A 26,781-nucleotide genomic window follows, 5' to 3' on the forward strand; every position below is an offset into this window, starting at 1 on the left:
CTCCATAAACCACCAGTTTGGGGAAACCGAGACAACTTCATACACGAGCACAGAATTAGCACTTAACACTAGACAGTGAGGGCTTCAGAACGCGCGCGAAACTTCCCGCTCTCGCGAGACTTCCCCAAGACAAAGCCAGGTCCCAGCACCCACCGCGGCCCGGACTACAGGTCCCAGCATGCAAGGCGCACACCGCCACCCAGCCGGACTGCATTTCCCGATATGCTCTCCTGACAACTGGTCGTCCCCTCAGCTTCAGGGATGGCTTTCGGTCCTCTTAGTCTCTCGTTAAGGGTCTAGGGGTCGGGCAGCGTTACTCACGAGTATACTACGAAGATGATGATTTTTCGAGCCCTTCGTCGCTCCTTGGATTAAGAGCAAAGAGCCTAGGGCAAGGACGGTGGGGGAGGCGCGGGCGGGTGGCCTGGCTGGCTGAGCCAATAGCGCGGGAGCGGCTCACCTGCGCCATGACAACGGCGGTGATCCCCGCAGGGACCAGGGCCCCATTGGGTGGAATCTTTCGAGAAGGCTGGAGAAGGAGGAAGCGGAAGTGGCACGTGGAGGGGCCGGTGGAGGCGCCGCTGAGTAAATGCCGCAGATTCTGGAAAGTTCTGATCAGTGCAATACATAAGGCAGAGGAGTTGAGACCTCGCCTATTGAGTCGGTAGTTCGGCGCTCAGCGGGGAGCGAGCGGTTGCGGATCCAGGCATTCACCGGAGCAGCCCGCGGATACTCGGCGCCGCCTGCCTGCGGGTGAGCCCTCTGCGAACGCCGCTGTCCCCGGGAAGCCGGGGCGCCCGATTGACAGAGGAGCGGTCGGACCCAGCGGAGTCCCGCTTGGCGGCCGGAGGACGCGGACGTAGACCCGGGGCGGAGGCGCACCGCGAGCCAGTCATGTCGGTGGTGGGGCTGGACGTGGGCTCCCAGAGCTGCTACATCGCGGTGGCCCGGGCCGGGGGCATTGAGACCATCGCCAATGAATTCAGCGACCGGTGCACCCCGTAAGTGGAGCCTGCATGGTGCTGGGAGAGGGCCTGGGCAAAGGAAGTAGCCCGGAGCTGGCTGCAGAGCGAGGGACTCCTGGCTGGCGGGCTGGCCAGAGCCAGGAGGATGGAGGGCGGCGTAGGGGACAACCGCTGCTAAGGGGGTCCGGGGGCCCGACCGGCTGGATGCCTGCCCACCAGCTGGATAGAGGGTGACTCCGGGGGCCACGCGAGTTGAGTCGCCTTGGGTCGTCCCTGGGCGACGGGCTGCGGCCGAGCCCGCGACTTGCCTCTTCCGCGAGCTGCATGCAGCTAGCGCTTTCCGCGCCCGCCCCCGGCCACCAGCCGGCTGCTCCGAGCCGCCCCCAGTCGGTCCCCTCCTTCCGAGAGCTCTGCTGCCGAGCTTTTTCTTCCGCATTGTGAATCTCGAAATTAACTGGAACCTTCCAGAGCCTGTCAGCCGCTGCTGGTCCAGAGAGCCGGGGGTCTCTTGTTAGCAACCGCAGAGTCACTCCTTCAGTAGATGAATCTACCTTTTCCTACCCGCCCTCCTGGTTACTAACGTCACTCTTCTCAGTGCCTGGGATTATTCTGGAAGATGGAAACGTCGTTTTTGCTCATTTTATGAAAGAGGAATCCTAAATCTTGTTCTAATTTCTTTATTAATTTTGCTCAGTTTAAGAGAGAAAGTAAAAATTACCTACTTTTGTGCTAGAGTGCTAGCACTTAATAGGATTGGTGTCACTGGATAAATGTAATATTCAGCAGCAGCATGGGGTGGGCAAAGGGTGACATTTTAAATAGCAACCTTTTCACCGGGCTTATTTTCTAAAGACAATGCAAACACCCTTGCATGTGCATTGATGAAAACAAATGCTTATTTCTCAGGGAAATTAACGTAGGTTATTATTTTTAATGCCTTAGTTTATTTTTAAATGCCTTAAACCCAAGATAAATGTCGTAGAATGAAACATTGAACGGAAAGGTAGAATGACTGGCTGACTGCAGACGAATATTTATTAAAGTGAATGGAAAATTAGAAAATAAGCAAACACTTGGCAATACTAGCAGCATTGGGAAGACTGTTATTCCATTAGCATACCTTGAACCTACCTATTTGCAAATCTAAAGCCTGTTTTTCCCCCGCTATTTTTGCTATGCTAAGGGCTCTGTACTTGGAGTATAGTAAGAAAGAAAACAGCATTTTAGGCTTCCGTGCTTAGGTGCAGTTTACATCTTTGTTCTCTTTGATCCCTATAAAAGAAAGAAAAGCTGTTCAACTGAGAGTAGGAAAAAATTGATTATATGGTTTTCCTGACCATTGTAAAACTAAAGACAAGTATGGCTCTCAAAAATGTAAACTGAGGGCAGTATTGGAGTTCCCTTTAATATTTTTGATAAAATAGATGTTTGACTCAATTGCATTGGCTACTTATAAATTCCTATTTAATATAATTTTATTTTCCTTGGAAAATGAGTAAATTCACTGTGCAAGTATATAGTTACTTTGAACTCAGAATGATACCCTGTTTTTGGAAGTTATCTTAAAAGGTCTAGTCTTTGCTTGAACACTTCTGTGGCTTTTGGGATGCTACTGGGCCACCTGCTCAGAAAATCTAGGTCTAGGATGCTTGTGTTAGACCAAATTTAAACTTGATTTAGGCTAGTACTTAATGCCTTCAGTATGTTCCCACTTTGTTCATCTCATTTACCATTACAACTACCTGCCCTGGAATCTAAAATCTAATTCACCTACCACCTCCTGACTCTTCCTGTGTTTGTCTCTGCTCTCTGCCATGCTCCATTTCCATTGCTGGAAGGCGGTCTCACAGTTATAGGTCACTTTTCATCTCTTCAAAGCTGACTTAATGTGACTGGTTATTCCTGCCTTTCCTTCAGCGTTTATACTCAGTTCTGCTGTGGTGCTTCTCTGAATCATTTTTACTTGGCTTTTAAGCTCCAGAAGCATAACTTAGGCCTACATGTGTGGGTTTATAGGAAAACTTAATTCTAAAGAGGCAGATGGTATTATAATAGCAATAGAAGTAGAAATGATATTTAGATTTGTCCAGATTTGGTGACTGAAAAGGAGAATTACACCATATTTTTTGTTAATCATTTATCTAGGCCCAAGTTAATAATACCCTTTATTCAAAGCATTTTCAGAGTTAATGTCCACCTCCTAATAACTAGGGACTTGGAGAATTGAAATGTGGAGTAAAAATACACATGGGAACTGTCCTCTGAGCCATGAGCAGAATTTTATTTTTGGAGGAGAGTAGGACTGCCACCTAGATTGGATTCTCAGTAGCAGTTCAATGGACAGACTCCCTCTGAGTATTTTTTTTAAATATATCTTTATTGATTTCAGAGAGAGAGAGAGAGATAGAAACATCAATGATGAGAGTCATTGATCGACTGCCTCCTGCACGCCCCCTAGTGGGGATTGAGCCTGGAACTCGGGCCTGTGCCCTAATTGGGAATTGAACTGCCATCTCTGAGATCATAGATCCATGCTTAACTGCTGAGCTACACCTGCTGCACCCCTCTCTGAGTATTTGACCAGTTTAGACTCCAAAGTTGTACTGCATTTGTGCCCCTCCCTGCTCCAAACCATGGGTAGGAACTTCATATTAGATTTTCTCTCTTGTCAGTTAAAAATGTCCACATTTACTTTTTTTAACTTTTTTTAAACATGTTTTGTATTTGTTATAGATCAGTCATATCATTTGGGTCAAAAAACAGAACAATTGGAGTTGCAGCCAAAAATCAGGTATGTTCTTTAAGAGAATTCTGGTCAGTTTTTAAGGGGGATGTTTTTAAGGTAAAATCTCAAGGGCATGCAGGAATATGAAATACTTAAACCTGTCTGTTGTTGAGTTTTAAAAATGTAATGTGACTATCTTTATGAGCCCTTAGATGGTTATTTTTTCTTCTTTTCCCTTTTGTTTTATTGAATAACATCTACTTTTTAAAAAATGTCTTTATTGATTTCAGAGAGAGGAAAGGAGAGGGGGAGAGAGAGAGAGAAACATGAATGGTGAGAGTCATTGATCGGCTGCCTCCTGCATGCCCCCTACTGGGGATTGAACCTGCAACCTGGGCTTGTGCCCTGACTGGGAATCAAATCTCCTGAATCATACATAGATCGATGTTCAACCACTGAGCCATGCGGGCTGGGCAGATAACATCTACTTTTACTGTCTAATTCGCCAGCCTTAATTTTTAGTGACTTCACTGCTTTCTAATTTATATAATTTATGTGAAGCTTCTCGTGACACTTATTTAAGAATTAAAGATTCCTTCTAGAAGTCCTGTGTGTTTAAAAATGTTTTCAGGCCCAGCCAGTGTGGCTCAGTGGTTGAGGGCTCAGTCCCCAGTAGGGGGTGTGCAGGAGACAACCGATCAGTGACTCTCATCGTTGATGTTTTTCTGTTTCCCCCTCTCCCTTCCTCTCTCTGAAATCAGTAAAACACACACACACACACACACACAAATATATATTAAAGTGTTTTCAGGTTACTTAATAATTAAGGTAGGACTGGGAGAACTTTTTGTATAGACCTCTGCTGTCTTACATGGTAGCCATTAGCTACACATGGCTGCTGAGCATTTGAAATGTGCCTAGTCTGAATTGAAATGTGAAGTAAAAATACACATGAGATTTTGAACACTTAAACTGAAGTAAAGTATCTCGCCAATATTTATATTATATGTTGGGATGATAGTATTTTAGGTGTATTAGGCTAAATAACTATTGAAATTAATTTCACCTGTTACCACTTAATGGGACTGGAAAATGTACATATGTCCTTCCCACTTTGGACCCACCTTATAACTCTTGGAGTTGAGGAAGAAAATAAAGTAAGGAAAATATGAAATATTAACTCCTTTTTGAGTGGCTTTAAGAAAGATACTGAAAAAATTCTTTTAAATACAAAAATAGTACTGCTAACAAAGAAACACTTCTAAACCCTGAATACTATATTATGGTTAGTTGAAAGAGACACAAGACAAAAGAGGTTAAAAACAAAGGAGAGAAGAGAACTAGGTCTGTATACTCAAAATGACACGCTCGAAAGGAGAGAAACAGCTTCTATTGCATTTTTGTGGTTATGTGAGGAGAATCAATGGAGTCTCAGATCTGGCCTGTAGATTGCTAGACATTCTTTATCTCAGTTATAGAATCACAAGGAATTTTAGGTCATAAATATACTTAAATATTGTTTGAAAACATACTGCCAAGCTATATTCTTCCCTTTAAAAGAAATCAGAGAAAAAAGTAATTGGTGAATTATTTTGGTAATTTTGAGCTAGTAACTTTAGAAGTCTTAGTTTTTAATCTTTTATTTTAATTATTTGTGTATTTTAAATAAGGTTCTCTCTGCTGATGTCTTTGAGTGAAATAATGCTGTGAAGTGGGACTTTTTAATCCAGAGTCTAATCATAAAAAATACGTGCATGCAATTGAAAGTGTTAGGTCATTCAGAAAGTTTTGAATTTTCCTTACCTCTTCTGCTTTTTGGTATAGATAATTAGCATTGTATGCTACTGGTAAGTACATTGTATGTATTTTGTGCCAAAATGTTTATTCTGGCCACTTAGTAGTTTATTAGACTATAACAATGAAGTCTACTTAAAAAATGTAATTTGACTGTAGAGCATCTAGATCTCCTTATTCATTCAGTGGATAGAAAACAAGTTTAATGGGAAACAAAAATAAAATAAAGTGATGCACTTCTTGGTGCATCAGAGCTTTAGTGATAGTTTCACCATCTTCAAGTTTATGTTGCAGGTTTTGAAATCTGTTTTAGTGTCTGGTGATGGTACTGCCTCTTCTTTCTCACTGCTTACCTATAGGAAAAAGAGAAAGAATAAAGTTGATTCATTGATGGGGAAATCCAGGGCTCTGGGAAAGTTACTTATATCCCCATGATTTGTGTTCTACAAGGGACTTTTTTGTAAAATTGCTGTAAGTACTAATAAGTGTTGAAATTAGAAAATAACTTAAAATCTCTAATTTCTTGTACAGCAAATCACTCATGCAAACAATACAGTGTCTAACTTCAAGAGGTTTCACGGCCGAGCATTTAATGACCCCTTCATTCAAAAAGAGAAGGAAAACTTAAGTTATGATTTGGTTCCGATGAAAAATGGTGGAGTTGGAATAAAGGTAATATAATTGAGTAACTAAGTTAGAGTCTTAATAGGAAATTAACTTATCTATAGAGAAAGGTACTTAATTCTTAATGAAAATTTAACTCTTATTTCTTAATTGGACAATATGGTCTTTTATTCCTTTTTTCCCACCAAGCTTCTTTTAAACTGTAGGTATATCTTTAAATTGTCTTTGAAAATTATTCAAACAGTATATACTGCTATAACTTAATTTGTGTTTCTTGTAACTCCCTGGCAATTGAAATTTAGTGGTGTTTAAAAACCTAAATTGTGTTGTCATGTCAAACAAAAGTCTGTCCAGTGCAGCCCAGTTATGTTGTTTGAAGAGCCATCTTGTAATATAACCAGAAATCTTTTTTTAAACTTGCAGAGGCATTCCTCTCCTATGACCCACACAAAATAATATTTATCCCAGTGATTCAGCTCTTTAGAGTGGAAATTTACTACCTTCTATAATGTTTTGACTAGTACTTTGGGTGGGGAAAATCCACCTTAGGGTTTTTTTTTATCTCTAGAGTGTAAAGTTCTTTCTTCCTTTTTTCTTTGCTTCCCTTTGCATCCCCCTTTCCTTTTCTTCTTCTTCCCTAAACAGCTATAACAATAGAGATTTTCTGGAAGAGACTATGGAATAATATTTGGAAGTTGTTATTAACAGTTAGCTTTAAGTACCACGGGTTAAAACATTTTCTTTCTTCAACATAGGTAATGTACATGGATGAAGAACATCTGTTTAGTGTGGAACAGATAACAGCCATGCTGTTGACTAAGTTAAAAGAAACTGCTGAAAACAACCTCAAGAAACCAGTAACAGACTGTGTTATTTCAGTAAGTAGAATTCAGCAAGTCAGTGTGTTTTATTTTAATTTGCGTGCTTTATGTTACTCTCAGGTATACAGTATGTGAAAGCAGTTCTGTTACTAGGCATTAAAATTCTACGGACTTTGTTAACATAGGAGTATTTCAGAGGAGGTTTGAGTTGTATTTTTAGCCAGAAGTTGTAAAGGCTTTCGACTGGAAGTGCAAATCAAAGTCTCCTATGAGGCTTTTTGAAAATACAGACTGATTGGTAGAATGGGGGATATTCTCATAGTTACTTCACTGTTAGACAAGTTGTATACATACATGAGAGCTTTTCTGAATTCCACCCCTCAAGTTGAAAACCAGTGCATTAAAATTTTTTAAATTTAACCTACCGGTAGTATTTGAACTGGACAAAAGCCCCCTTTTTTTTTTAATATATCTTTATTTCAGAGAGAGGAAGGGAGAGAGAGATAGAAACATCAAATGATGAGAGAGTCATTGATTGGTTGCCTCCTGCATACCCCACACTGGGGATCAAGCCCTCAAGCCTGTGCTCTGACCGAGAGTCGAACTGTGGTCTCCTGGATCATAGGTTGATGCTTAACCGCTGAGCCACACCCAGCTGGGCCAAAAGCCACCTTTTATTTGGACACCAAGAAGGTAGTTTTAAATCTGTTCTCCCAAATGTCTAGGGTAACTTCTTGTTCTGCTCTGCCCCAGAACTGTCTATAAATGGACTTACCTACACCATGGTCTTTGTGTTATAGCGTGGGTAGGGTGGCCTGCCCAGACTGGTTAGAGCCTTTATGGCAGTGTGTCATAGGATATGAAAGAACAGAGAGGGCTAAAATTCCCCCTCTTGCCATTGTAAGACAGAATGGGATCTACCAGAGGGATATCTGCCTGTTGCTTGGAGAAACTACATATTAAAGAATTAAATTATAAATTGGTGGTCCTCCCTTCCTTTTTAATTTTTCTTTAACTTGATGGGGAAAAAAACTGATGAAAGCAGTATTCTGATTTAAAAGGTGAGCAGAGACCCACGTTGGCTCTTGCCTTTGTCTCTTTCTGAAGCAACTACGAATACTTTAGGGGAAAAATGTGAAATCCACCACGTCTCCCCCTAGGTGCTTTCTGGTTAAGTGCTCCTATGAATGTATTGTTAGATGCTCCTTCTTAAAGAGTATCCCAGCTAAAATGCCGTCCTAGAAAGTGCTCAAAGTAATCTAACTAGAAGCACCAGTCACTCAACACCATAAAAAACTCCATCTCTTGAGCTATTTGCTCTTCTTCCTCTTAGGAAAATCAATAGCCGCACCCCCCCCCCAGGTGTTCTTGTAATCTTAACAGGTTTACTGAATTAGAAGGTGTGCCATATTAATGCTTGAACTCAACGAATAGCAAAACTGAAAGGCAGTGGCATATGCTAGAATTAGTTCTGTGTTATCTTTAAGCTTCTGTAGTCTTTACTTATAATTAATTATATTTAACACTAAATGTTGACTTAGCATTATCATTTACAAATGTCAGTAAAAATTTAAGACATTTGGAAATGGTATTTCATCCACTGAAATTTAAAGTGCTCTGTTAGATTTACATAACTCAGTATGTCTATGAATACTAATTAATTTTTATTTTGAGTTAAAATTTGGTTGTAATAAAGAATACTTTGATAATATAAGTTGAGGGCAATCTTTTCAAAAGTAAGTTACTATTCTGAATGTTAAATAACTTTCTAGAAACTTAGCCTAAAGTTCTGTCTTCTGTCTTGGCTAGGCACCTATTTAGCTGGACTGTTCCAAATTTATTAAAAGTGATTATAAGGAATTTGTATATATTTTTGTGTTCTAAGTATGTTAAAATTCTTTTCTTCCTTGTTTGTAGGTCCCCTCTTTCTTCACAGATGCTGAGAGGCGATCAGTATTAGATGCTGCGCAAATTGTTGGTCTAAATTGCTTAAGACTCATGAATGACATGACAGCTGGTAAGCAAAAACTTTTTGTGTGGAGTGACTATTATACTATCAAACGCAGAGTTAAGACATCAGGAACAATTACTAAAAACTTTTTCACGTTGATGTAGAAATACAGTTTATTAAGAAACCATGTTAGGTTTGAAAGCACAAATTCCAGCTTTTCAGATTTTTACATTTAATGAGAAATTGGCACTCTGTCAGATTTATGAACCTCTTTCATTAGAAAATTCCTTTACATATCTATACAGGGTGGAGCATTAGTAAGTTTATAGTTGTGAGTACAGAAAACACAGAGTTTGTTCTTGTATTATTATTTATTTATTTATTTTAATCCTCACCCAAGGATCTTTTTTCCATTGCTTTTCAGAGAGAGTGGGAAGGGGGGGAGAGAGATTGGTTGCCTCCCACACTCGCCCGGACCAGGGCTGGGATCAAGCCTGCAACTGAGGTGCGTGCTCTTCGTCAGAATTGAACTTGGGACCCTTCAGTCCGAGGTCCGATGCTCTAACCACTGAGCAAAAATGGCTAGGGCTATTTATTAATTATTGTATTATTTTTCATACAAACAATGGTAACCTACTTTTGCTCCACCCTGTATATATTTTCTTTGAATTAGGTGTGTTGGATTTAGTGTTTAAATTTTCTTACATTGTTTTTATAGTTAGAAACAAATTTTCCCAAAATCTTATGATTCCAGATTTTACAACTACCTTGACTACAATTACTGATGTAGTTAAAAAGTTTTTCCTCCTATATTTCCTGAATATATGTAATTACGCATTAATCATTCATCTCTGTCAAATACTAAGCTATACCGTTTGCTAAGCATCGGGTTAGGTGTGGATATAATGTTGAGCAAAGCAGTCACTGTTACCTCCTCCTAGAGCTTTTATCAGTTTACTATGATTGCAGATTAACAAAATATAGTTACAGGTTAGTGTCAGGCAAAACAAGACTTTTTTCAGCATGTTTCTAATAGTTTTTTAAGTCTTAATTAAAGTTTCAATAAAGATATGTTCTCAGGTATACATGTTTAGGAAAACAGTAGTTTCAAAGTTGAGAAAAAGCTAACAGACTCTTTAAGGGTGATCAGTTATTTTGCCTTGGATCTAAAAATAATTGGTAGCAACTGGAGTTACTGTAGTTGTGTATTTTTAATTTTTCTGGATGAGCAGTCTCCTGGCAGGTCATGGTTCAAATGTGAGTATTGTGAAATTAGTCTGATAACTATTGTGGTTACATGTCATTGTATGTCTTCTCCATCATTTCTTTTCATATATTGAAAAGTGATACATCATTGTTCTAAAATGAGAAAAGGGTAATCAGTGCCAAGAAAACTAGTACAAAGTCAGGTATAAAAGCAGTGTGTTCAGCTTTAAATGTTTGAAATGTAGTCAAGTTTCCTGCATGTGTAATTACATTTACAACAATGAATTTCCAAAGAAAATGTAAAGGAAAGAATTGAAACTCACTTATTATTTTGTAGTTGCTTTGAATTATGGAATTTATAAGCCCGATCTCCCAGGCCTGGATGAGAAACCTCGGATAGTGGTTTTTGTTGATATGGGACACTCAGCTTTTCAGGTGTCTGCCTGTGCCTTTAACAAGGGAAAATTGAAGGTAAAGTCAAAAATTTAAATTAAGTGACCAAAACCTATTAAGTGTGTTATATTTGTCATTACTTTAAGCTGCTGGGCTTCTTGACTATGGTCTTCTTGGTAATGAAGTGTTGGGTAATGGTATGAATGAGGAATTGTTCCCAAGGTTGATCTTTATAACGATGATGTCTCGGCATACTCTTAATATTCTTGCTTAGACAAGAAAAGCTTTTTCAGATTATCTTCTGTGTAATCATTAAAAGTCAAAACTATCTTAGAGATAGAGTATTTCATTTGAATTTTATAATTACATTTCTCCTAACTGACTTGGACTTCATGTTGTAACTTAGATAGAAGTATTGAACCTATTAGTCTTCAATTGTTTGATCAGGAATGCTTAAGATTGTAGTAAAAAATATGATTGAAAATAACCAGATTATTTATTGTTTTAACTAAATTAGGTACTGGGAACAGCTTTTGATCCTTTCTTAGGAGGAAAAAACTTTGATGAAAAGTTAGTAGAACATTTTTGTGCAGAATTTAAAACTAAGTACAAGTTGGATGCAAAATCCAAAATTCGATCCCTTCTTCGTCTGTATCAAGAGTGTGAGAAGTTGAAAAAGCTAATGAGCTCCAACAGCACAGACCTGCCACTGAGCATTGAGTGCTTCATGAATGACCAGGACGTGTTGGGAAAGATGAACAGGTGTGTTCTAAATTCTGCCAGAGTAAATAGGAAGAGGCCCTGGCTGGACTAGAGCTCAGGGGTCTGTTCTGGCTGTGGTGCTGTGCATCTTGGCCCACAGTTGTGTGCTACCTGCTGGACAGACTGTGAGCATCCTTAGAGGTAGGGGCACTTCTGCAAAGAGGGTATTTAGAAAGAGCTTTGCCAAGCACCTCGTGATGAAAGTCTTTTAGGGGCTTTCCACTTTTTAGTACTTCTGGGCCAGTAATTGAATAGTGGTTTCACCAAATACTTCACAGAAAGGTTTTGAAGTCAATGGAAATACATGTTAAGAGAATTGAGAAATGGGTCACATGAAACATTTAGGAGTAAAATGTCAGTCTTAATGTAAAAGTAGTTCTTCCAGTGATACCCAGTAGAACTGATTTTTCTCCTCCATCCCCTTTCTGCACCTGTTTTGTATGTTTATTTTTTTAAAAGTTACAAATTACAACAATACAGTTAAACTTGGCCCATGTGCAGTCCAGGGTATATGACTTAAAAAAAAATGAAATTCATTGGGTTGATAAGATTTATTATTTAATAGCAAGATACTGGCTTTTAGGTGATTTTTCAAAGATTTATAAAGTGTTTCTCTTACTCACCAAGGGCACAATTTGAAGAACTCTGTGCTGAACTCCTGCAAAAGATAGAAATTCCCCTTTATTCACTGATGGAACAGACTCAGCTCAAAGTAGAAGATGTGAGTGCTGTTGAGATAGTTGGAGGCACTACACGAATTCCAGCTGTGAAAGAAAAAATTGCCAAATTCTTTGGAAAAGATGTTAGCACAACACTCAATGCAGATGAAGCAGTTGCCAGAGGCTGTGCACTGCAGGTATGCTTCCTAAGCCCTGCTCTGGGCTCATCCCATAGTCTCTTCCACATCATTGCATTGTGGTGTGCCTAATTAGATATCACACAGGAGTTACTTTTAAATAAGTCCGGAAGGCTGTATAGTGAGAAGATACAGGATATTTAAAGGAACTACGGAGCTAGTGTTTCTCAAACTGGGGATGAGGAACTGGCATCATTCTAGGATGTCACAGAAAATGGCTGTTATGCGGAAATTAGCTGCAGTGGGGAGGGGGTCACAGTTGTCACAAAGCATATAGGAGGGAATTCATATGGCAATCTGGTGTAATGCAGAATTGATGGGGAGAAATTTCAGGGTTAAGGGTATTTGTTAACTGGTTTTAGGAAAGAGCTTCTCCCCCTCCAAATTGCTTTTAACCTACTTATCAAGTAAGAAGGCACTAAGAGGCCTCTGACGAAGCAAAAGCACCAAATCTAGAAGTTATTGATTTAAAAAAAATTAATACTGGTTTATATTTAGGACATTGTAGTCAAATAGTTTTAACTAAAGTTTCAAGTTAATATGCTTGAGTTTTGACGTGGTTAGCACAGTTTTTTTAGTATAAAGCGAGATTCTGTGGACAAGGGTATTTAGACCGACTACTTCTTAGAATTTAAAAAAGGTAAGAACATGTAGCTACTTATTACTGATTATCTATTGTATCATCATATCACCCATTATGGAGTTTTTGCTTTTTCCTTAATAATGGATTATGCCTCCTTAGCTAACTCTAATTCCCAGAAACCTGGGAAGTTTTTATAGTTGACATACTATCAGCGGTTTTTTTGTTTTTTTTAAAATATATCTTTATTGATTTCAGAGAGAGGAAATGAGAGGGAGAGAGAGAGAGATAGAAACATCAATGATGAGAGAGTCATTAATCGGCTGCCTCCTAAATGCCCCTGAGTGGGGATCAAGCCCGCAACCCGGGAATGTGCCCTGACCGGGAATTGAACCCTGATCACCTGGATCCTAGGTCGATGCTCAACCACTGAGCCATGCCCAGCTGGGCAGCAGTTTTGAATTTGAAGTTAAGCTTACCCATCCCATTTGAATTGAGTTTTATATTAAAAGGTGAGTGGAATTATTCATGTGCTCATAATAATTCTTCCTTTCTGTCTGTCTTTTTTTGAAGAGTGCAATTTTGTCTCCAGCATTTAAAGTTAGAGAGTTTTCTGTCATAGATGCAGTTCCTTTTCCAATATCTCTGGTCTGGAGCCACGATTCAGAAGACACTGAAGGGTATGTATCAGAAAATAACTTTCAGATAGTGTATTTTAATATAAAAGTGACATTTATGGTAGTGTGTCTGATTAACTGGGATTTTTCAACAACCAAACCTATCAAAGTATTTCTGTCATTTTGGTGTTGTAAATGGTGAGATAGACTTGATACAGATTTTGGAATGTACCTGTTCTGTCTGTGTAGCACAATACGCTTAAGTACTTGACACATTGACTGCCTTTCCTTCCTCTAGTGTTCATGAAGTGTTCGGTCGAAACCATGCTGCTCCCTTCTCCAAAGTCCTCACCTTCTTGAGAAGCGGGCCTTTTGAACTGGAAGCTTTCTATTCTGATCCTCAAGGAGTTCCATATCCAGAAGCAAAAATAGGTAAAGCAATTAACTGTGTGTATTTACTCCTTAAAGACGTAACTTAGTGTACAATCTTGAAACTTTTTCCTAGCAATGTTGAGTGGAACATAATTCCAAGTGAAGGCATTTTTGATTTAGGATGATGGTGTTGGAGAAATTTCCTTGTTTTATTGATGAATAAACTGGCCTACAGAGGTGAAACGTCTTGCTAGTTAGTGCTGCTGATACTTCTAAGGATCTATATTTAGGAACACTTACGTGTTTTTCCTATTCTGATATCGTCTATATTTAAGGTATTACCACCTACTTTTAACATTAATCTTTCCTCTAGGTGAAACATGACTTGCAGAGTGTTACTTCTAATTTAACACCTTAGCAACCATTGAGCTACTTCTCAAACGTACTTTCATGTTTTATTTTATTTTTTTTAAAAATATATTTTTATTGATTTCAGAGAGAGGAAAAGAGAGAGAGAGAGAAACATCAGTGATGAGAGAGTTGTCATTGATCTGCTGCCTCCTGCATGCCCCTGACTGGGGATCAAGCCTGCAACCCTGGCATGTGCCCTGACCAGGAATCAAACCCCGATTGCCTGGATCCTACGTCAACGCTCAACTGCTGAGCCACGCCCCGCCGGGCTACTTTCGTATTTTAAAAAGTACTTTTTTTGGTACATTTTTCTTTGAGAGGCTTGACCTTCTCCATCTATTTTGATCCACAGTAACTCTAGAAATCTGTGGGAGAGTCTCAGACATCTTCCTAAGTGGCCGTATCTCTTTCCCAGGCTGTGGGTAGAATTTGCCAATATTGCCAGATCTTTTCAGGACTCACCCTTACCCACCGCTTTTCATAACAAAATTGTGGAAGGAGTCTAGTCTGGCCTGGCCAGTTGTGTATTTTACTCCTTAAAATTTAAAATGTTCTGACACAGGAGTTGTTTTTGTTTTTTTAACAGTTTTTACAAATTTATTGGGAAGAAGTTAGTTTGAGGAAGTGTTGAATATAGACTAAAATTTTGACAGGCCAGATTCTATGCCTAACTTTCTGTTGTGCTGAGGATAAAATCCAAGCACTTTAGCATGGCACCAAATTTTTTATATTATCACCCAAGCTGAAAAAGCTTGCGCATATTTAAAGAAATCCCTCCCTCCGTTGCCCCCCCCCCCCCCCCCCCCCCCCGCACACACGCCTTCCTGGATACCATATAGTAAATGCTGTTCTTTAAATGGTTCTTAATGGCAGTTATTTCCTGAACTGTTGAATTAATCATTAACAAAGGTCTATTCCAACATCTCTCACTGTCCTGGGAGTTAAACCTGTAACTGTCTGTGTGTTTGTGTAGACAGCACCTTAAATACAAGGCTGTTAAATCCCATATAGTGTTTTGCACATAATACGTTCATAATACTTAATTTTGGTTTAGTGATCTCTGGGGTAACAATATTATTGGTGGAGATGGTCACTGACAGTTCTTGGTTCCATAGTTTTCCATGCTCACTATAAACACCAGCTCAATCCACAGAAGCATGGAAAGGTCAAGTAACTTGTAGCCAGTCACACAGCCAGTATTCAAGCCCAGATTGTCTGTGCCAGAGCATTCAACTCTCCGTGGTAGTACTCTGGAATTACTCTGTTGTGCATAAAAATTTAAGGCTTTGATAAATATTATAGCTTACCTTGCCTATTTAAAACTTAGGACACTGTTTTGATTATTCAATCAGAAAAAACATATTCTCTGAAAGCCCCGTAGGATGAAAATGCAGCAAGGCCTGATACCATCAACCTTTCACTTGCTAATGGATTTTCACCTCTAGCTGTGCTCACCTGCCTGGACAAGTAGGATGAGAGGAGGCAGTGACTACTAGTCATTAGTGTTTTACACATAGTGGCTGTGTCATAATTGTTAAGTAAAGATAGTCACAAATATGCTCTTGGCCTTTGGACATTTCATGGCATATTTAGACTAATCCCAAGTATTATACTGGAGACTTACGTATTTTAAGAAGTTATGCTTATAGTATACATTAAAAGACTAATTCAGTTGATAGAGAAAATGAGATTTTTGGAATAGCAGTACTTTGAAGCTTTAAGTTCTTAGAAGCCTTGTCTTTTTTTTTTTGGTCTTTTTTTTTTAAGACTTTTTCATTGATTTTTAGAGAGAGAGGAAGGGAGAGGGAGAAACATCAATCGGCTGCCTCCTGCACACCCCCTACCGAGGGATCTAGCCTGGAACCGAGGCATGTGCCCTGACCCGGAAAGGCAACCTTTTGGTGTATGGGATGATGCCCAGACAACTGAGCCACACTGGCCAGGGTGAAGAAGCCTTTGTTTTCTTTACAGGGATGTAGATTCAGTTCTAAAATTGTCGATTTATTTTTGTTCAGGCCGCTTCATAGTTCAGAATGTTTCTGCACAGAAAGATGGAGAAAAATCTAGAGTGAAAGTGAAAGTGCGAGTCAACACCCATGGCATTTTCACCATCTCTACAGCGTCTATGGTAGAGAAAGTCCCTGCCGAAGACAGTGAATTGCCTTCTGTTGAAGCGGATATAGAGTGTCAGAGCCAGAGACCTCCAGAAAACCCAGACACTGAGGTAAGTTTGTGGATGAGCCTTTGAGTTTGAATACAGAATTGACTTAATCCTAAATTATAGGAGAAGGGTTGAAATAGATTTTGCTTAATTTTGATTAGCATTTTGGATAATGATGATAGTTAGCAATTGCTATATAATGTTAATATACAGCCTGGAACATGGTGAAGTATGATTAACCTGTGTAGCTTAATTTGAACTGGCATATGACAATTTAATTGGAGTAAAGTTTCTTTGAGTTATTTTTTTTAAAGACAGAAACGTCATATTGCGAAGTCAAATGTTGACTGGTGATTAAGGGGGGGAAAAACTACTATAAAAACTTTGGTGAAATATAGACCAAATATTAATGCTGATTTTTAAAATTTTTTTTTTGAATGTCAAAATTGGCTTTGGTAATTTATAACTTACTTGCTTTTATTTTCATGGTTTGCTATATTGTAGGAGGAAGAAAGAGTAGTGTCTTTCTGGAACATAGAAAGTTGTTACTACTCATGTTCTTAATTTAGACTTCCTTTAGCATGAGTGTTAGTACTGTGTGATCAACAGAGGAACATTAAGAAACTTTAAAATAGATCAGCTATTAAATTTACTTCTGAGTAATAATCAGAAATAGCTTAAATGAGGAGGCAGGCAGTACAGTGTTTTCATTAAGATGTGAGAGTAGTGGTCAGAGATCTCTATTTCTAGAACAAGTAAGAAACGTTAATGTCTGGGCTTTAGTGTTGTTCTCATCTAGAAAAACTTTAGTGTAATTAATAGAATGACCAGGGCCATGTGCTTTCTCATTTGGCTACAGACACCAGTTTTCTAATACCTGTTGTGTCAGTCTGTTAGGACCTTCTGGACATATCAGTAGTGCCTGGCTTCTGAACACTTCAGTGTCAATGTGTCTGCCTTAGAATCTCAAAGCTCTGACAGAAAAACATGAGAGACTTGTGGGTGGGCAGGGAAGATTGAGGTCACTACCGTGTAGCGTATAATCTTTATGCTGAGGTCATTTGGTTGTAACTAGTCAGACCACAAGCGATGGGGACAGAGGGTCTGCATGCCCATGAGTTTTCACGATGAGCCCCAGAATACTGATGGTTGGCTCTCATGTAATTGTTCAGTTCACTGAAATGGATATATGTCCACATGCATGATGGCTCCTGGTGAAATTAGGTTTTGTAAGCTTGTTTCTGGGACAGGCCTGGAGTAAACCTATTTCCTTTGCTTTCGAGATAGTTGATATCTGTACAAGGGTAGGTAGAAGTTTCTTAGAAGAGAGTTATTGTCATCACATCAATCCAAATGCCTACTATTTGTGTTACTTAACTATATTAAGTGCTGTCATTCAAATAATTTTTTATAGATTTAAAATTTCTAAGAAGTTTTCAGATATTTTGTGTTCATTTTGCTTATATCCAGTGTCTTTCCCCACTTGTTAAGATTTTAGAAATTGAGCGTACTGTCTCGGGTACCCTGTAACCTTTACATTTATCTAGTACACCTGCTTTCTACATCCTTTGTGCCTGGGCTTTCATTTCAGAAAAATGTCCAGCAAGACAGCAGTGAAGCTGGAACACAGCCCCAGGTACAAACTGATGGTCAACAGACCTCACAGTCTCCCCCTTCACCTGAACTTACCTCAGAAGAGAACAAAACCCCAGATGCTGACAAAGTGAGTGATGCTTCTAGTTCATTCCATTGGACAATGTTGCAACATGTGATCATTAATAATATCATTAAACCTGCAGTTTCAAGAACAAGTACCAAATTGTTTTATTCAGTCTATGTAGGATTTTTTTTCCTCTTGATTTTCTATGTATTTTCAACTAAAACCAGTTGAAGGTACTCAAGCTCAACTAATGGAATTGAATATCCTGCTTTAGACCTGAAGGCTTCTCTTGGTTTACTGCCACACCAAGCAACAAGAGATGAACACATAGCGTTGGTTGTCTTCTCTAGTGCCAGAGGTACCTGCTAATTCGAAGAGCAGAAATAGATACATCCCAGGGCTGTGTGATTGGTTTCCACTTGAATTAGCCTCATGATAAATGCATGGGCTACAGGAGTCTAGTAAACTTTCTCCTCCTTTCAAATAACCTGTCAAATTTGAATAAATTAATTAGGATGATCTGTAAATAACCAGGTTGCTTTTCAAAGTAATTGTTCTTTTTCCCTGCTTCCACAGTATGTGTTGGAAGCTAAATTAAATAGTTGTGTTGTGTCCCTTTAAAAATGCTTTCCAATCAAATCTTTAAAATTCATGGTCAGGTGGATAATCTTTAAAATTCATGGTCAGGTTATTTCTCCAGATCACTCTGCTTTGCAGAAGTTCATTCCTTATGCAAGTTGCATGTAAATTTTTAACCTTCCATTAGTGGTTTGGCTTTCTCATTGTGAGGGTAGAATTCTTTACCCTTGACAAATTACAGAATTGTTCACTGGGGTCAAAATAAGTTTTACACTTGGAGGAAGTTTCCAGTATTTAATGTCCACGTGCTCTGATTGCTCCTGTGGGGGTCCTGATTTGAGTCGTAGGTCCTGGTTCTGGTTTCTGGAAGCTTTCCTCATTTTCTTCTGCTAGAGTTAATGATGCCAGTGGAGCAGCACTGCTTCCTTTGTGGTAACAGCTCCTTGGTTTCAGCATCACTCCCCTCACTTACCTTGAGCATTAACTGATGGTGCCAATGATACTGATACCTGTCTGGAACATGCCATTGGTAGCACCTCATGCTCTTAGCTGTAGGGGGAAGCACCAGCGTTGGGCCCTTTGGAACACCCTCACACACCCCCTTGGTGGGTTCCTTGTGCATGCCACATCGAATGCCATGTTGTGACATACTGGTTTTGTCAGTAGTTGGTTTAATGTTGTATTGCCAGATAGTCTTATCCTGACTTAACTGCCAGACACAGATTGTCATCCATTTGTTTCCCAAGTATCTGTTGCTCTCCAGTGTTTTGCTAAGTGTAGATATCATCTGATCCATTTGTGTTTCTTGTGGTTCATGCCCCCAGAGCATGCATAGAATATTGGGGGGTTCTCCTGTGCACTAGAGGGAGGAAGACAGTGCAGACAGAGTGACTGGGTCATTGCTAGTGATTACAGCTTACAGCAGTTCAGAGATGTGGGATTTCTAAGGAGCACTGAAGTAGAAGTCTGGGAAACAAGAGTTCTCTTCCCATCTCTATCTTTGCAATTTTAGGCAAACCATCGAACCCTTTTCAAGTCCCATTTTTTTTCTATAAACTGCCTAGAATTTTAACATCCTTTATAGCTCCACAAAATTATCCATTGGCAGTGCTTGCTTTGATCTGTGGGCTGGATCTCTTCCTACTTTACCAAACCACCCAACCAGAGTGTGTGGTATACCCCCTGTTATCTTCTAGTCTGTTTTCTATATTGTGTTCTTCGTCACTTGTTCAAATGGGAACCTGCAGAAAGGAAATACACAGAAAAGGCTTGGAAAATTAAAGGCCGTAGGATATGCTTACTTTTTTAGCCCTGTATGTACATATTTTGAAAAACCTACAATAAATTCTTAGCACTAGCTGCGTCATTCTGTTTGCTATTTTAAGACTTTTTTATGTCTTGACCATGGGGAGTTGCTTATGAGAAGCAATACGACTCAGAGGCAGGTAGTAGAAATAGGATATGTGTGTATATACAGACATGTAAGTGTGTGTGTGACCTCCAAATTCAGTAGGATGTTTTGAAAGGCACTCGTCAGTGTGGTGCTAATTGTAATTAAGGCAGGTATAATACTGGGACATAAGGACTTAGGTGTCTATATATTAAAGAGATAGGGCTGACCCTGACATTGCTAGCATTGGTTAGTCTATCTTCAGTTATTGTCAGGTTCTAGACTATAATATAAAGATGCAGCAATTTAATAATACTTCTGATCCTTCAAAGTCCATAAACATTGCTTAAAGGGATAAAAACATAAAGACCAATGGAGAAAAGCTTTAGCACGAGAGATTAAATTGAATATGCAAAGAAAGAAATGTCCTGGTGAATTCTCAAATGAGAGTGTGGCATGCTTACATGTCATTACAGCCCTGATTTAAAACAGGCGGGTGGAAGTCAGATGACCTTATACTCTTCCGACTTCACAGTTGCAGGGATTTTATTTTTGCCTGTGTCATCAAGTATGATAAGGAGTTTTGTTTTGTTTTTCAAGGGTTATTTAAGAATTTTTTTTTTTTTTACCCACCTTCCCAAGGCAAATGAAAAGAAAGTTGACCAGCCTCCAGAAGCTAAAAAACCCAAAATCAAGGTGGTGAATGTGGAGCTGCCTGTTGAGGCCAACTTGGTCTGGCAGCTGGGGAGAGATCTGCTTAACATGTACATCGAAACAGAGGTAGGTAGTTTCAATAAATATTTTTATTTTGGAATATGTTTAGTTGTTTGAACACATTGCTCATATTTCTTCTAGGTAAATGACTATAATCCTTTTCAGTATCCCAGGTTTTACCCAGTTTTAGAGATAGGATGAAACCAAAATCAGTGGCTTTTCAGTTTTATTTTTTTTATTGATTGAAACATCAACTTGTTACACTTGTTTATGCATTCATTGGTTGATTTTTGTATGTGTCCTGACTGGGGATTGAACCTGAAACCTTGGTGCATCAGGGTGATTCTCCAACCAACTGAGCTACCTGGCCAGGGCTTAGTTTAATTTTTTTTAACAAATTCTGTTTGTTTTTGCATCCTTGTGAAAAAAGAGATCTATACCATTCTGCTTGGTATAAAATTGATTGCCCAAGCCCTTGTGAAGAAATTGGATGCCAGTATTTACAATGCAATTGGTATTTCAGCCCACACTGAATATTTCTGTTAAAACATGCTTTTCTATAGTCTAGAGTGTGTGAAATAATTAAAATTCAGTTTTTCTGTACTCGAATGGGAACATTGTGTTTAGAAATTTATTTAACAATAGATATAAGTAAATGGGCTATAATTAATTTATCCTTGATTTTTAAATGTGGCAGAGTGGTCTAATCATTATCTGTTGGCCAATATTAACCCCAATATGAGAAAGCCATATAACTCCATAAAAGAAAACAATATAAAATCTATGGAATGATTTTTTTTCTTAGTATTAAATCTCAAATGAGAAAGCTATGGAATTTTTTATATAATGTTAGAAAATGAAGAACTTTGTCGGGTTTGTTATAAGAGTTTTATGAGGTATAATTTAGAACTGTTAACACTAATTTTTTTGGTATAATTCGTTACAGGAAACAGAAGGCTGAAATTAACCTTTTCTGTTTCCTCATAGGGTAAGATGATAATGCAGGATAAATTGGAGAAGGAAAGAAACGATGCTAAAAATGCAGTGGAGGAATATGTGTATGAGTTCCGGGACAAGCTGTGTGGACCATATGAAAAATTCATCTGTGAGCAGGTATGTTTACAGCCCAGTTTTTGTCCAGCTATAAAGTGTTTAATATCAAACTTAACATTTGAATCTCTACTAGATTATGTAATGAGCCTTTTGGAAACAAAACAACTTGAAATGGAAATTGTATAAACAAAGTCCTAGAGAGAGGCTCACTAATGATGTGCAGTTTTGTTCTATCTAGTTTATACCAATGACTCTTTGGTTTTTATCATCCAAAAGAAAAATCCAGTCAAATTCAGTCTGTGACATTCACAGAGGCTATAAAGATAAATAGAAAATCCTTGCTTTCAAAGACCTCAGAAAAGTTTTTTATGACTTGTTTGCTCTTATTGTTTATCCCAAAAAACTGGTTTACCCAGTCCAAAGTTTGTCAGCCCCCATTTCCCTTAGCCCTTGTCTAAGCTTCCAAAGCCAGTAGGATTCTGAGTAAATTCCAGAAGCACAACTGTGAAAGATGGAACTTGGAAAAAAATTGGCTAGATAGAGATCTAGGATGGTTGAAGGATTAATTCTGAAGTTAAAAGAATTTAAACTTAGGAGTCTATTTTAGTCCTGTGATTCTTGTGGTATTTCAGTTCTTGGCTCTGCCCTAACATTTCCTAGATTGGTTATGGTGGCGATTCTGAGGTAGAGATAGCCCAAACCAGGCTAGACCTCCTCCAGCTAGAGTAGCAGTACGTAGTTTGTACAAATTGAGTAGGAATAAGTTTTTCATGTGTTCAGTGCATGACTGGTCAGCTTGTCTAGTTTCCCTTTCAGTACTCAACAGTTGTGGAAGTGATTAGAAAGGTTCTAATCACTCCCTAGTTATTTTGAAGAGTGGGAAGGTAATTGTTCTTCCATGCCCAGGTTTCAGTGTGGAAACTGTCCATAACTGGACTTCTAAGATACAGTATTGTAAGTCAGTAAGAATGATTCACCAAAAATTCCCAAATGTCCCAGTGTAAAAGAGAAGCCAAAGAATAACTGTCAATCCCTCGTGTGAAATACTGTATGGGGCTGGTAGTAGAGTATATTGCTCCTTGATACTTTTTAGTGAAGGGAATCCAGTTGATCCAAGTGCCTTCCTAGAATTAAGAGCAGATACTTGGTGTTTTAACATTTCTGACTCACTTTCCGCCACGTTGGTTCTCATGTTTCACATACAGGACCATCAAAAATTTTTGCAACTGCTCACAGAGACTGAGGACTGGCTCTATGAGGAAGGAGAGGACCAAGTGAAACAAGCCTATGTGGACAAACTGGAAGAATTAATGGTAGGCCCTTCTTTCCCCTCTGGAAGCAATGCCTGTGCTTTAGACATAGACTTTTAAAATATGATTATGGCAATAACTAATTTTTTACATTTGTTTTAGAAAATTGGCACTCCAGTTAAAGTTCGATTTCAAGAAGCTGAGGAACGGCCAAAAGCATTTGAAGAACTAGGCCAGAGGCTGCAGCACTATGCCAAGATAGCAGCCGACTTCAGGAAGAGTGTAAGTCATCATGCAATGGAAGAGGGGATCGTAGGTTTTAATAAGCTGGTATTGAAGTTGAGGAACCTTAATGGTGAACAGATGATGTTCTTAAATGAGAAACTTGTTTTTGGTATTTGAGACCAGAGGTAGATTTGAACTTCATAGAAAATTTTGTCAAGTCAGTTGTCACTGTTAAATACTTTATTCTACTGCATGGGCATTGCTTTTTTATTCAGGATGAGAAATACAATCATATTGATGAGTCTGAAATGAAGAAGGTCGAGAAGTCAGTGAAGGAAGTGATGGAGTGGATGAATAACATCATGAACGCCCAGGGTAGAAAGAGTCTGGACCAGGATCCAGTTGTACGTGCTCAGGAAATTAAAGCAAAAATAAAGGTGAGTGTTGTTATCTATTCATTGCTGTGTTTTCTTAGGGGCCCAAGTTGTAATCACTTAAACCCTAAACATGGCCATTTTTCCTATAAATTTTTCACCTCTTCCTGACCAAAATCAGATTTCTTGGTTAATTATTGATATCACAAAATTTAGAAGACTATAAGTTTCTATAAAATTTCCTTTTATTCATTCAGTTCAACAAATGCATTTGTTGAGCCCCTGCCATGTGCCAGTCATTGTGCCAGGTAGCTAAACTTCCAGTGTACAAAGGAAGTCACTGCCTGTGGAAGTCACCTGCTAGTATGAGGAAGACTTGACAATAAACACATATGGCAATATATGAGATGGCTCATAAAGTGCTGATGGTACAAAGAGTCAGAAGGGGTTAGGAAACTCTGGACAGTGGAGAGGCCCAGGTTAGGGTTTTGTCAGGGAAGGCCTTGCCAAGTGCATGAGGCTTGAAGCGAGTTGGGGGGAAAAATACCCAAGGAACTGCTTTCTGTCTGGAAGAATATTCAGACACCTTGAAGATTAAGGAAACGTGAGCTTTTGAAGTCAGCGGGCTTCAGTGAATTCCAGCTCTTTGGTTTTTTTGATCTTGAGGCAAAGTTACTTTACCTCTCTGAACCATTTCCCCCTTCCATCAGTGGGGATCATAATTCCTAGATTTTAATACTGTCACAAGGAGTATAATGTGTGACTACCTAGCAAGTCCCTGAGACATCATCGGAGAACATTCGCTTCTCTTCCATCAGGTTTCAAGCTGTAGTTTTAAGCAAATATAAGGAGTAAATGGGATTCTTTGAGATATGTATAACTGGAATTGGTAGAAAAGTATTGGTTCAAGTATGTCGGGAAGTAATTGAAAATGAGTGGATCTGAGTCAATCTGATTACTAGTTTTGTTTTCCTTTCTTAGGAGTTGAATAACACCTGTGAACCTGTTGTAACACAACCCAAACCAAAAATTGAGTCACCGAAACTGGAAAGAACTCCAAATGGCCCAAATACTGATAAAAAGGAAGACGATTTAGATCAAGGCAAAAATAATTTCAGTGCTGAACCTCCACATCAGAATGGTGAATGTTACCCTAACGAGAAGAGTTCCATTAATATGGACTTGGACTAGATAACATTAAATTGGCTCCAGTTAATAAAATATTTTTGCTGTAGTATGTGACTCTATATAACATACTAAGACTATTTATATTTTCTTTTTTAAGGATGTTTAGAACTTTTGTGTACTATATGAAAAAAGAAAAAGCTTAAGTCTGTAGTCTTTATGATCCTAAAAGGGAAAATTGCCTTGGTAACTTTCAGATTCCTGTGGAATTGTGAATTCATACTAAGCTTCTGTGCAGTATTACCATTTGCATCACTGAGGATGAAATTGATTTGTCTTTTGGAGAAGCTAAAACAAACTGTACTGCTTGTTCAAGAGGGTCGTGGGTAAAATTGTTAAGCATTTGTTCCTGCCAAGGTAGTTTTCTTGCATCTTGCTCTCCATTTCAGCATGTGTGTGGATGTTTATAAACAAGACAGTCTGATTTCACAAGGGCTTTCTAAAATTCTGTTCAATAGAAGATGACTTTTTGCTTTGATATTAAAATTCATTGAGTAATGCAAACGCTAGTGAAATGTGTTAGCAGCATGCAGAACAAATCTTTCAAATGTATCTCTTGTTACACAGTACACTGTCATGTGAAGGTGTCAAAGGGAAGAAATGTGGGTTCTGTGTGTTACTGGTATTGTGAAGCCTTTTATGAGCTTTAAAATAAAGTTCATCTTATGGTGTCATTTCTAAACGGTTTTGTCACTGACTTAAAAATAGATTAGGGAAGAGTGGTATAAACTATTACAGCAGAAATGAAGTCACTGTGAAAACTACTGTTTCTCTTTTACTGCTGCTTACATCTGCTGTCACTTTTCTAAACGAAAGTGACTTTCTACTGATAGAAAAGTAGCATATCTTTATCATATTTAAAATTTTTAAACTGTAAAGTTGAATATAATTTATAATCTACCACCTGAAAAAAGCATTGACTCCTGTTGCATATCCTTGAAGCCTTCTCCTAATGACAGATGTGTGTGTCAGTGTGGATATTATATTATGGTGTATACACTGCTTTTTAAAACTATCCCAAGCAAATAAGTGAATACAAGGGTGGGTACGGTGGTTCATAAGGAAGAAGACATGCAGGTTATGACTGTTACAGCTTTATTAACTGCCTACTTTTGCCCACCCCATATAATTAGGTGTTCAAACTCTACTGCTGTGGTGAGTTCCGTGAAATTAAAGACACATAAACTATTTTAACTGATCCCCATATTGGTGGATTTAGGTGTTTCCCAAGTTTTTGCTATTCTAAATTATGCTGCAAAAAACCTTATCTGGCTTTTATTTTCCAAGGAGGAGATTGAAGTAAAGTAGTGTTGGGGCTGGGCTGAAGAGAAGACAGCAGGGGGAATAACAGGTAACCACAAGTTTAATACCCCATGATCACAGGGGAAGTATTGGAGTTGGGAACAAACTTGGGCACTTGAATGTTAACTAGCCTACACTCCAAGCAGCCATTCTGCACTCAGTGACACCTTCATTTCTGTGTCTAGTGTGGACTTAAACATTTTAAATTTGTTTGCCTCTGTATTTCATGAACTGAATATTTTATGCATTCTCATTTGTAATGTTGAATGTTGATTTTATAACGTTAAGGATCTTAACCATTTGTCAATATTCAAACATTCTCCCACTTTGTAATTTTAACTCTTATCATTTAGAAGCCTTGAATTTTGTAATCTGTCTCTTATGGTTTTTCTTGTGCTCTCTAATGCACACTAATATATACTCAATAGGTGTAAATGTACCTGTTGAGAGGTGATGATAGATCTCTCTGTAGAGTTGGGAAGCACATAAATGAAAGTTTTAAAAAGTATGAATGAGAAAGTGAGTTTTTCCTACCCCAAAATAGTACCTGATGATAATGGGGATAGTAGCAATCAGGCCTAAACCAGTTTGTTTTTATCAAAGGTTAGAAATTTTTGATAGCTTTTTCTGTAAAGATGGAGCAGTATTTCAAAAGAGGCTCAACTGACTATAATTTGCAGACCTTAGAATTGCATTTTTGGATGTAAGACAAAAAATATTGACTATTTTATTACAATACTGGCTTACACAATTGTGATATATATAGACCAATTTGGATAAATGCTCTGCCAAAGGACTGAATTTTAATTTT

General features: G+C 38.6%; 1 protein-coding gene across 2 annotated transcripts; it reads left to right on the forward strand.

Moving 5' to 3' along the window:
- Nucleotides 1-679: 679 nt before the first annotated feature.
- Nucleotides 680-25,350, forward strand: HSPH1 (heat shock protein family H (Hsp110) member 1). 2 transcript variants are annotated; one of them, XM_016213577.2, is made up of 18 exons: nt 680-1,001; nt 3,699-3,756; nt 6,016-6,156; nt 6,864-6,986; nt 8,847-8,946; nt 10,424-10,557; nt 10,997-11,241; nt 11,869-12,097; nt 13,251-13,357; nt 13,593-13,726; nt 16,093-16,301; nt 17,830-17,961; nt 20,510-20,647; nt 21,569-21,694; nt 22,840-22,947; nt 23,047-23,166; nt 23,385-23,546; nt 24,465-25,350. In XM_016213577.2, exons 1-18 carry the CDS (start codon nt 895-897, stop codon nt 24,672-24,674), a joined length of 2,583 nt encoding a protein of 860 aa, XP_016069063.2. In that variant the 5' UTR covers nt 680-894; the 3' UTR covers nt 24,675-25,350. The 2 variants fall into 2 exon arrangements, with proteins under 2 accessions (XP_016069063.2, XP_016069062.2); XM_016213576.2 differs by lacking the exon at nt 17,830-17,961 and having other exon boundaries at nt 879-1,001.
- The last annotated feature ends 1,431 nt before the right edge of the window (nt 25,351-26,781 follow it).

This window comes from Miniopterus natalensis, chromosome 2 (assembly GCF_054644295.1).
Source record: "Miniopterus natalensis isolate mMinNat1 chromosome 2, mMinNat1.hap1, whole genome shotgun sequence".
Lineage (NCBI taxonomy): Eukaryota > Metazoa > Chordata > Mammalia > Chiroptera > Miniopteridae > Miniopterus > Miniopterus natalensis.